The sequence below is a fragment of the Sinocyclocheilus anshuiensis genome, unplaced genomic scaffold (genome assembly GCF_001515605.1).
Source record: "Sinocyclocheilus anshuiensis isolate Anshui unplaced genomic scaffold, SAMN03320099.WGS_v1.1 scaffold1160, whole genome shotgun sequence".
NCBI classification, from domain to species: domain Eukaryota; kingdom Metazoa; phylum Chordata; class Actinopteri; order Cypriniformes; family Cyprinidae; genus Sinocyclocheilus; species Sinocyclocheilus anshuiensis.
In genome coordinates, this window is record NW_015552641.1 from 663,020 (window position 1) to 674,292 (window position 11,273).

General features: G+C 40.0%; 1 protein-coding gene and 1 pseudogene across 2 annotated transcripts; one reads left to right on the top strand and one right to left on the bottom strand.

Annotated features, from left to right (window-relative positions):
* The first annotated feature begins 664 nt into the window (after positions 1–664).
* On the top strand, positions 665–5,279 carry LOC107666928 (antigen peptide transporter 2-like; annotated as a pseudogene).
* Positions 5,280–5,526: 247 nt separating this feature from the next.
* Positions 5,527–10,675, bottom strand: LOC107666926 (Fanconi anemia core complex-associated protein 100-like). 2 transcript variants are annotated; one of them, XM_016458455.1, is made up of 9 exons: positions 10,329–10,675; positions 10,126–10,244; positions 8,648–9,300; positions 7,685–7,903; positions 7,437–7,587; positions 6,345–7,215; positions 6,148–6,264; positions 5,978–6,064; positions 5,527–5,855 (listed from the first exon to the last, which is right to left on the bottom strand). In XM_016458455.1, exons 1-9 carry the CDS (start codon positions 10,479–10,481, stop codon positions 5,724–5,726), a joined length of 2,502 nt encoding a protein of 833 aa, XP_016313941.1. In that variant the 5' UTR covers positions 10,482–10,675; the 3' UTR covers positions 5,527–5,723. The 2 variants fall into 2 exon arrangements, with proteins under 2 accessions (XP_016313941.1, XP_016313942.1); XM_016458456.1 differs by lacking the exon at positions 5,527–5,855 and having other exon boundaries at positions 5,998–6,083; positions 6,158–6,264.
* Positions 10,676–11,273: the final 598 nt, after the last annotated feature.

An 11,273-nucleotide genomic window follows, 5' to 3' on the forward strand; every position in this document is an offset into this window, starting at 1 on the left:
GATTGATGATATTCGATAAACAGCGCTATCTGCTGGCCACTTGAAGAACATGCGCCAAACAGCGCTCTCTGCTGGCCACTTGAAGAACATGCGCCAAACAGCGCTCTCTGCTGGTGAGTCGACCAGCCGACGTAGCGTACAACGTCATAATCCGTCATACACACAACATACAGTAGCAATATGAGATAAAAACGTTTTTTTTATGCACACTACCTCGTTTTAAGCAAACTATGCGGTTATTAAATGTGTTTTCTAAATCGATTCTCATTATTCGTATGCGTAGTGGAACTGAAAACCAGTTTTGACACCGCCCACAAGTGTGAAAGTGAAACCAAACGTGAACTTGCGATAAAATGCAACGAGAGAAGCTAATGGTAAGAAGACTTATATTGTGTATCTCTTTATATTGTTTAGCGCTTATCCTATATTTAAATGCACTAGAGACGATTGATGCCTCTGAAAACATTGTAAACCAGCCTAAGCTGGTTTGCTAGTCTTAGCTTGTAGCTTTAAATGGTTTTTCAGTTGGTCACACTAAGAGACCAGCTTTCCCGTCAGCTAAAACCCCTCTACCACTTGAAGAACATGCGCCAAACAGCGTCCACAGCTGGTGAGTCGACCAGCCGACGTAGCGTACAACGTCATAATCCGTCATACACACAACATACAGTAGCAATATGAGATAAAAACGTTTTTTTTATGCACACTACCTCGTTTTAAGCAAACTATGCGGTTATTAAATGTGTTTTCTAAATCGATTCTCATTATTCGTATGCGTAGTGGAACTGAAAACCAGTTTTGACACCGCCCACAAGTGTGAAAGTGAAACCAAACGTGAACTTGCGATAAAATGCAACGAGAGAAGCTAATGGTCAGAAGACTTATATTGTGTATCTCTTTATATTGTTTAGCGCTTATCCTATATTTAAATGCACTAGAGACGATTGATGCCTCTGAAAACATTGTAAACCAGCCTAAGCTGGTTTGCTAGTCTTAGCTTGTAGCTTTAAATGGTTTTTCAGTTGGTCACACTAAGAGACCAGCTTTCCCGTCAGCTAAAACCCCTCTAAAACCAGCCAACAGACTAGTGTGACCAGGCTTTGAAACCATTCTAGACTGGTTTATCTGATTCATCATCTTTATCTTTTCAGTTTTAAGATGACCTCAGAGGCTCACCCCATCTTTAGAACTGCAGCAGTGCATTTCTGCCTGTTGTGCTGTGATGTTGTCATCTGGGCTTGTGTTTGGACGGCACTGCTGTGGCTGGATGGAGAGGGCAGTCTGGATCTATGGTGCCTGTGGGCTCTCAGGGCCATCAGCTGTGTTGTGCTTTATTCATTGAGCATGATTTTTGCTGACAACAGCATTCAGCCTCTCCTGAAACACTGGGTAGCCCTACTGAGCTTCCTACCTCCAGTGTTTGACAGTATGCAGACAATGCTGCACGGTACTGTGAGAGGCTTCACTCCTGTTCCTGATCCTGGCATGGTGATCCTGAGCTTAGCTACATCTACCCTCATATATATGGTGTGGGAGATGGCCTTCCCACATGGTGGATCATCTAAGGGTACCAGAAATCAGAAGAAAGATGAAGAGGCCAAAGCACTCCTGATGAGGGTCATTCGATACTCCAGGCCTGACTATCTTCTTCTAGGGGCTGCATTCCTCTTCCTCAGCCTGGCAGCACTGTGTGAGTGTTTCTCATGGTTGAGGAAACTATAATATTGTCTGAATTAGTTCTTGATTTTAAATCCAAAACCTGATTTCAGTGCATCTTTTATCTACATAGAAGAAACTAGATCCAGAGTAATACAAAATAGTTTGTTTTTTTTTTATAGTTGAGACATTCATCCCATACTGCATTGGCAAAGTTATTGACGTATTGAGTGGAAAGTACCAGCACACCAATTTCTCATGGGCTATTGGACTCATGGCACTGTGCTCATTTGGAAGGTCAGTGTAACATCACTGCCATGCAAATATCTTAAAAACGAATGCCGCCTTGTACAAACTGGTTTTGTTTTTGGAATTAATTGTTCATTTGTGTCTTTAAGTTCTATGTTCGGTGGTATGCGCGGCGGGATGTTCATGTGTAGCCTCAGCAGACTCAACAAAAGAATACGACACATGCTGTTCCAGAACCTCGTGAAGCAGGAGATAAGCTTCTTTGAAGAAAACAAACCAGGTACCTGTCCCTTCACTTCAATTGAAGTTTAGTGCTAATTGTCTTTAAGTAAACATTTTCCAGAGAAATAAAAATTCTCTTTATCTATTTTCTAAATGCATGTTTTAGATGTCATTGTGAACAGTTCAGTCATGTTTAATATTTTTTTAAATGTCAAAACTGGATCTTCCGGTGAAAACGACTGACTTCTCCAGACTTCTCCATTCATTTTTTTCAGCTTAAACCCCACCCCTGCAAGCTTGCATTCATCTGCCTCCACTTTTGAGTGCAATGCTCAAAATCCAATCAACAAGTTGTTCAACAACAAAAAAAAACGCTTCTCGAGTTCTTACCACAGTATAATTGAATAGGCTCTTTTGAGGACTTGATTCATCCGAGTGGAATCGACTCTTTATCCCCAGCTGCCTCAGAATCAACCAATTTTTTGTATGTTTTCAAATAGCAAGTGCCACAAGTCACTAAGTTTTTTACCATTCCAAAAAAGTAAAACACTTTAAAAATTCATACATAAACTTCTTCCTAACTGACTGAAGATCCTCAGAAGGTTAAAAACACGTCTTGCGAGACTGCATTCCGCTGCATATTAGAGTATGATTTTGAAAGTAGACAAAGCTACTAAATAGTGCATATGTGATAATATATTATTTAAAATCATGCCTCAGAAACAACATTTTCTCTCTTACAGGTAGTCTCACATCACGTTTGATCTCTGACACTGATAAAATGGGACGCTCTGTGGCCATGAATGTGAATGTGTTACTGCGGAGTTTGGTGAAGACATGTGGCATGCTGTTCTTTATGCTGCGTCTATCCTGGCAGTTAACCCTCCTCACCTGCATCGAAATGCCACTTCTTGCTTTCATTCAGAATTCATACAACAACATCTCTCAGGTTAGTAAACCTTCTCATGTTGGTTTCCTTATTACTTTCACACAGCTTCATAAAGCTGTGCTTTGGCCTCTCCTGAAAACTCTTTTCAACAAATAAAAAAACAACAACAACACTTGGGGGTACAACCGTAATGAATTCATAGCGTCTCACCTTTCTTATCAGACAATAGCCAAAGAGCTTCAGGACTGTAATGCAGAGACTACAGAGCTGGCATCTTCTGTCATTGGGTCAATGAAGACTGTGCGCAGTTTTAAGGCAGAGCATCAGGAGCAGCAGCGATATGAACAGACTCTCAACCGGAAGCTCCAGATTCTGAGGCGTAAAGGCATATACAGTGCCATCCATCTCTTAATACGCAGGGTAAATCATATACAGTCCTGATTTGCATGCGCCAGTCTCCAAAATAGAAATTGTGTTCTATTTCATTGATTCTTCTTTCATTGCATTGTAGTTCATTACAGTAGGCTTGAAGGTAGCAATGCTGTTCCAAGGCCGAAATCTCATCTCCTCTGGACAGCTAAGCAGCGGCAGCCTCCTTGCATTTGTGTTCTATCAGAAGGACATGGTGACCAACATGAAGGTATGACTGGCAAGTAGAATTTTACAGTAATATGACTCTTCATTTAGAGAGACTAAACTCGGTCCATCATTATATTCTCAGCATCTTGTATATATCTACGGAGACATGCTGAATACTGTGGGATCAGCAGTGAAGGTGTTCCAGCTGCTTGACAGGAAGCCACAGATGAGAGAGGCAGGTGATTTGGCCCCAGAGAAGGTTGAGGGTCACCTTTTCCTACCACTCCCGCCCTAATGAAAAAGCACTTAAGGTAGGCTTTGGTTAATAGTGCAAAAGCAGATCAGAGCACTAATGGAATTTGCATGGACTCATTGTTGAATTGTTGCAGTCTGTTACATTGGAATTGAGTCCAGGGAAGCTGACGGCATTGGTAGGACCCTCTGGTGGTGGGAAGACCTCTTGTGTCTGCTTGCTGCAGAGGTTCTATGAGCCACAAGAGGGTGAGGTGTCACTGGATGAAGAACCTCTGCACCACTACCAACACCAGTACTTGCATAAAAAGGCAAGGAATATTACACCAGCATTTATAACCATTTAACTTGAGGAGAGATGTGCAAACAACCAATTCTGTTGGATGGTTTGGTGAAATGAGTAGTAGTTTATAAATTGATACATAATTCTCTTTCATTTGGCTTAGGTGGCAATGGTATCCCAGGATCCTGTGCTTTTCTCTGGCTCTGTGAGATATAATATTGAATACGGTTTAAAGGACTGTCCACTTGAAAGAGTAAAAGAAGCTGCTCGGAAAGCCAATGCACACAACTTCATATGTAAATTGGAACAAGGATATGACACAGGTAGATAAAACTAGGCAGATTGTCAGATAATCGGTATGGTACCGAAATATTGTGCATTCCCATAAATAACATAAAAACTCTATAAACGAGTAGGTTAAATCTGGACGCTTTCTCTGTAGATGTTGGCGAGTGTGGTGGCCGGCTGTCCGCAGGGCAGAAGCAGTGCATTGCCATAGCCAGAGCTCTGATAAGGAACCCACAGATTCTCATCTTGGATGAGGCCACCAGCCACATGGACTGCAGCACACAACAAGCTGTACGGACTCCTCTGGAATTAATACTAAAATCCTAATATCTTAATAAACAGCTGCATGTTATTTTTAAGCTGTTGTAACATGATAAATTCTGAGGTTCTTAGTATCTATTCATGATCTTGTTGTCCAGGTTCAAGATGTACTCAATAACATAACGGATCAGACAGTACTGGTGATAGCTCATCGTTTGGAGACTGTAGAGAAAGCAGACCACATTATCTTCATGGAGGGAGGTGAAGTCGTGGAGCAGGGAACACACCAGCAGCTCATGACCAAAGAAGGAAGATACTATCGGCTCAGAGAAAAGCTTTTCAATCTGGAGACTCAACCAGCGGACTAAAGTATCAGATATTTTGATGTATTTCACATTTTACAGAGACTTTAGTACACACTTACAGACTGCCTTTCATGTAGATTTAACAACACAATCTAGAAATGCAGGTTTGTGCTGTACTTTTCTGTACTCTGTACTTTTCTCCATACCTCTGTATGTGGTCACTGTGATTTTACCAAGTGCAACATGTTCCTGGATCAACATCTTTTGTTGATCCTGGATCAACATTATTGTCCAAAAATATGTGGAGCAGGGAACACACCAGCAGCTCATGACCAAAGAAGGAAGATACTATCGGCTCAGAGAAAAGCTTTTCAATCTGGAGACACAACCAGAGGACTAAAGTATCAAATATGTGGATTTATTTGACAGAAACTTTAGTACACACTCACAGACTGCATTTACCCACATTCTATTGTGGGTAAATACTTAGTTTTGATGAATTATATGCTTCAGGACAAGTGTAGACCTGAGTTTTTAAAATGTTTTTTTCCTCTGTACTTTTCTCCATACCTCTGTTTATATAGACAGTGTTTTATTGATTATGGAATAAGTGATGATGAATGGGACACACAAAAAAAGAAAGCATGGGATTTGTATCCTAAAAGTAAAACAGTATGGAATAACAAACTCTACTGTATTAAAAATATATCCAATAAAGAATTATGATGGTGTACTTCAATCAGAGAATGACCAGTGGATTTGCCCTCAGCTGCAGAAAAATGCGGAAGAGGATTTCAGAGTTCTTATTCGTCTTCATTGTGCCACCAAGAGCTGCTTGATTCTGAGCATCCTGAAGGTCTTTATAAAGAGACTGACAATAGAAAAAATTATATTGTTGTATGTGATTTAAGCAAAACTGTCTGATACATGAATCAATACTAATCGCAGTGTAAAAGTGTAATAAACAGATAAATTGAAGGAAATCAGATCTACCTCAACATGCCGTACAGCTTCAAACAAGCTCTGTGCCTTTAGCTGTTTTGTATGAACACATTTCACAGCCGAGTCTCTGAGCAAGACCTGTTGAAAATGTCATGATCTGTAAATTAGATTCAACTGTAAGTCCATGTTTGAAAAATGGAAATACTTTATTATAAAAGTACCTGAAGGCACCTTAGAATGGCATGATGCAGTCCACACACCGCTGCCACAGATGAACCTTCCACCCGAATCTCCAAGACTTCAAGAGATCCATCAGAACAGAAATCTCCCAGTGTTACCTTGAGGAAAGACATGGGTAACTCATTCTAAATTAGACTTTATGATCATAAATAAATAATCAGTAGTGTAAAGTCAGCACCTCTTTGACCAGAAGCTTGACAGAGCATCCATCTGGGCTGCAGGCACAAACCACTGGACTTTGTACTGACATTTGTCCTCTCTCCTCAGGTGATACCAACCAGTTTAACACAGACATGCATCTTTCTGTACTGCTGGTTGCTGAGAGGTGCAGTTTGGTATTTAGAAGCTGTGATGATACCCTGACCATCACTGTGATGGGTCCTGACTTGGTAGTAGTATCAGAATCTCTGGTTAACGCTCCTCTGGAACGCAGGAAGGCTTGGATGCCATCTGTGACAGTGTTGTGTCTGATATTACAATTAGAAAATGTTCCATCTAGCCTTAAAGCATCAAGCCAGTCAACTGTTAAAGTACTCAAAGGTGCACTGATGGAGCCCATCTCTGTTAGGAGCTGGGAAACACCAGGAGAAGATGCTTCAGGACTAAACAGAGCAGAAAGGGAGAAGACAAGAGAACAGTAGACTTTCACTGGCAGAGACAGCCCGCCAGTGCTTTCAAGGGGAATGGTTACATCAAGTTTCTGACCAGAATCCAGTTTCATGAATGGGAATGAGTATGTCCTAGCTGAGCCTTCCATATTTGGACCCTTGGATAATGGATGGACCTGAATGCACAAAGTCCAGCCATGTTCCAGTGTACATCCACTTGAATTTTCAAGCACACATGTGAGAGTCAAAGAGTCTCTTTGGAGCAACGAGCTCCATCTAGCTACACCACAACAGCTGATTGGATGCTTGGTGCCCATATTACACACCTTTTCATTCCCATGGTTGTCCAACAGTAGGCTCAGGCTGCAAACATTTATGACTTGATTAAGATGTTTGAGAGACTCATTTTTCTCCTGAAGCTTGTGTTTCAAGGATTCCGCCCTGCAGAAGAAAAAAAGTGTCAATGACGTGAAAATATTTTTCTGGCCATTTTAAATGTAAAAAAAATAAAAATAAATTCATAAAAACTTGATTTTTTTCAAGAACAACTATGATTATAAGATAAACTAAAATTTAAATAAATCAAAATAAACAAAAAGTGACATTTAGCTTTTGCCGCCAGAAAACCAGTAGTCTTCTCAATGATGAAGCATGAAACAGACCTCTCCCAGATGTTTGCGATGGAAGCCAGAAGGTCTTTCACTCTCTGGCCTGCCAGAGATGAGGGCAACCTGGGAACATTTTCAGATCCTTGAGGAAGGTTCACGCGAAGCAGTCTTCCGCTCAAAGATACTGCCAAAAGCTGCACAGATCCTTAAAATTTGAAAACAAACACTTTGTGTTAGTGACTTAAAATACTGCAAAAGCCCGGTAAACAGCATAGAGATTTATCATAATTAATGTACTGTACCTGTGGGGTTAGTATATGGCCCAGCAAGTGCTATAGCCCTGCATACACCAAGACTGTCAGAGGTCAGAGCTTGCAGTTGGGACTCAGTTCCTGTTGCTTCTGATGAAGATGTTGTGGTGAGCTGAAGAGCGTGTAGATCATTGAGAGAGCTGTAGTACAGCCGCTTATCATCAACACAGGCACACAGCACTGGTCCTCGTACACTATGCTCATTGAAGCCTATAAAAAGTGAATTTACAGATTACCAAAACTAATTTAAGTTATTAAAAAATATATTCAAAATGAGTATGAGTACAGTAATTTTTATATTTTAAGGGATATACAGTCAAAAAGATACATCCATCCTGATAGCAAAATGATGGGGAAAAAAAGCTTCATTAAAAAATAAAATTATTCTAAACAGAAAATCACAAGTAGTCTGGCATAATGTTTTACTATTATTTCTTATATAAATATTTTAATAAAAACTGCTTCACTGCTTAGCAATTTTTGGTCTGCCAAATCAAGGCAACATTAGGTCAGGTTGTAAAATGTCATGTGGTTTAACTCTCCAAAACCGTATTCATATTTATTAATAATACATGTAATGGATTTAAAAAATACCTTGAAAATATATATTTTAAAACTTTTTTGAAAGTAATTATTAATGTACACGCATATGTATTCAAAACAAGGAAAAACTTCATTACTTTGTTTTTGATGATCACACCACATGACATCTTTTCAGTCATTAAACTGAAACTTTTCCTGAAAATGGTAGAAAGGTTTTACAAACCATATGAGACCAGTGTGAAAACGAAACGAGTACATCTCCAATAAATTGGCTCATGTTTACTAGATTTTGAATATATTTTTCCTTATCTTTATTGTGGACATTCTTGTATATCATTGACTCTCAAATCAAATAAAGACTAGGGCAATGGCGAATGTACGTGTAATGAAAGCACTTTAATTCAGTCTTACTATAATCTGCCTTTTTTCCTTCCATGCTTGCTTGTTTACTTCTGACAATTAGAAGTTTGCCTCTTTGACCAACTGCAACAAGACACTGAGGTCCGTGTTCTCCAGAGATGCAGGTTCCAATAAATACGACTGGCTGCTCTAAGCTCTGGAGGACTCTGACTGGAGATCTCTGCTCTCCTGTAGGACCAGCCAGGTTGGGGACGAGCAAAGGAAAGCAGCAAATATGTCCATCAGGTAAACCACACAGAATGACTGGAGAATTGACTAAAGAGGCGTCCACTCCAAATAAAAGCCTGAAAAGATGGGGCTCAAGATGGGGACGGAGGTCAGATTGGTCAGTGCTGACTGATGTGGATCCTTCGGGGTAGATGCAAGTCAATACTGGAGGTGAACTCACACTTTTTTCTTTGTCTGTTAAGTTTAAACAGCATGTGTTTAGAGTTACAACCTGGAAACATGCAAGTTTATGAAGGGGTCTGGATCCAGTCTCTTCGTAGAGATCAAAACTCCAGACAGACTTGTGAAGGCTAAGCGTCACAAGGATCTTCTCAACTATGGTGAACGCTTGTAGGCTGGCATTTTTCAGGACAATTGAATCATCTGGTACAGTATACAGCACACTGTCAGGACTTTTGTTCACCCGGACAGAAGAACTAGGAGGGAAAAGGCATGGAAAACTAAAATCACAAAACCAAAAATTCACCATTAAAGTTACTCTAGATATTGGCATATCTATGCCACTAGAAATAATCTAAAGACCCAATGAAATTGCTTGATGAATAGTTTTCTTTCCTGAGATGGTGCATTCCCTGATAGCACACGTACATCACGGAGACGTCTATTTGACATCTACAAGACGTTTTTTTTATTTATTTTTTAAATAAAGTTTACTCATGTGCAATACATGTATAGGACGTTTGCTATCAGATGTCAAATAGACGTTTAGAAAATGTCTTTAAGATGTTTATGATTTAGAATGTAGGTAAAACTGACATCTTAAAGACGTTTATCAGAAGTTTGTAAACAGCAGATGCTTTCCAGATGAAGAGATCTTTAACAGACGTCTTGCAGACGTACCTGTACTATCTGGGATTTATGGTCAAATTTCCAATGGGAAGAAAGAAATGTCTTTATAGCAACTCAGCTAGGAGACTTCATATTATGACTGTATTTAGTTTATTTAATAAAACAAAACGTGAATTCAACAAGTAATATTAATCATTGAATTTAATTGCAAATTACTAAGCACCGCCCCTTGGTTACAGTTGCTAACAAGTTCAGAATTTTCATTCTTAAAAGCATTCGATTGGACAAAAAATTGTGTAGTGCAACATAAATCATCAGTATTGGTGGTCTGTTTTCCAATAAATACGTACGTTTATTTGCTGTAATTAAATTACACACGTACATACATATTTAATAGCAAGTGATCATTTATCGCGGAAACAGTAATCTGTATATAATCTATATATTACTACCTGAGCTGTGGTGGTAAAGGGGTGCAGTAAAGCCCACCGTTCGCACAAAGTGCATAAAGTCGATGTTTATCGTCACTTAATGCAAAATTTATCACTGAGGCTTCAAACAGCATCACGGTCTGAAAAACAACATGTATTTAGTGAGAATGGAGACAGAAAAGTAGTATAGTTGAACACAAAAGTGAGAACAAACGTCCACTTGCCGTGACTCTCCTCTCCTGGATATTGAATATGAGCACATCTCGGTCTCCGCGGGTCAAGAAAAGATTCACGCCGTCCTGAATAACGCGCACTAAGTGTGACTGACAGTCACTGAACTCTGATAAATACTCCACACTGCACCGCACCGCGTCCATTATCAGATTCCGCCTGTTTTACATTCTCCTCTGAGTGAAATTCAACTTAAAAGACGTTTTCTGTTAGGATAATAATAGTCATGCGATTTAACTAACGTTACATAACAGAGATGTTAGTGACTGTCCCTAACTTGTTTCATGTTCCCGCCACCTCTACAGTGACCAGTGAGGGCCAATATTCTTCCTTCTTCTTCTTCTTCTTCTGGTGTTTTATGGCGGTTTGGCAAACCAGCGAAAGAGGTGCATTACCGCCACCTACTGATCTGGAGTGTGGAGTGTGCATAAATTTGGAAGAAAGAAATACAGAATATTCTTCCTTCTTCTGCCTGTCCGTTTTAGTAGACTGCCATCTACCGGTGTTACGAGATTATCGGTTTCCGAGATTTTCAAGTAGGTATAACTGCGAGAAGGGTGTTCCTGCACAACCGGAGGCAGCAGTTTCAGGACCGCAGTTCTAGGACCCTATGCTTTTGTAACAGCGCCACCTACCGAATTGGATAATATAGCGGAGGCTGCAGTTTCAGGACCGCATTTCTAGGACCCTAGGATTTCTAGTTCACCCAAAAATGAAAATTAGGCTGTGTTTCACTCACCCCCGAGGCATCCTAGGTGTATATGACTTTCTTCTTTCAGACGAATCCAGTCTGAGTTATATTAAAAATTGTCTTTGATTTTTCAAGCTGTTTCATGGCACTCAGCGGGTTTTGCATGCATCTGTCCAAAAGAAGTTAAATAAAAAGCGCCCATCCATAAAAAAAAGTGTCTCACACGGCTCCGGGGGGTGAACAAAGG

Coding starts and splice junctions, on each gene's coding strand:
- LOC107666926 (XM_016458455.1), bottom strand. CDS start 10,481: ATGGACGCGGTGCGGTGCAGTGTGGAGTATTTATCAGAGTTCAGTGAC. Junction 9,301..10,125: donor CCTTTACCACCACAGCTCAG/GTAGTAATATAT, acceptor TTTCCCTCCTAG/TTCTTCTGTCCGGGTGAACA. Junction 6,265..6,344: donor TCAAGCTTCTGGTCAAAGAG/GTGCTGACTTTA, acceptor TCTTTCCTCAAG/GTAACACTGGGAGATTTCTG.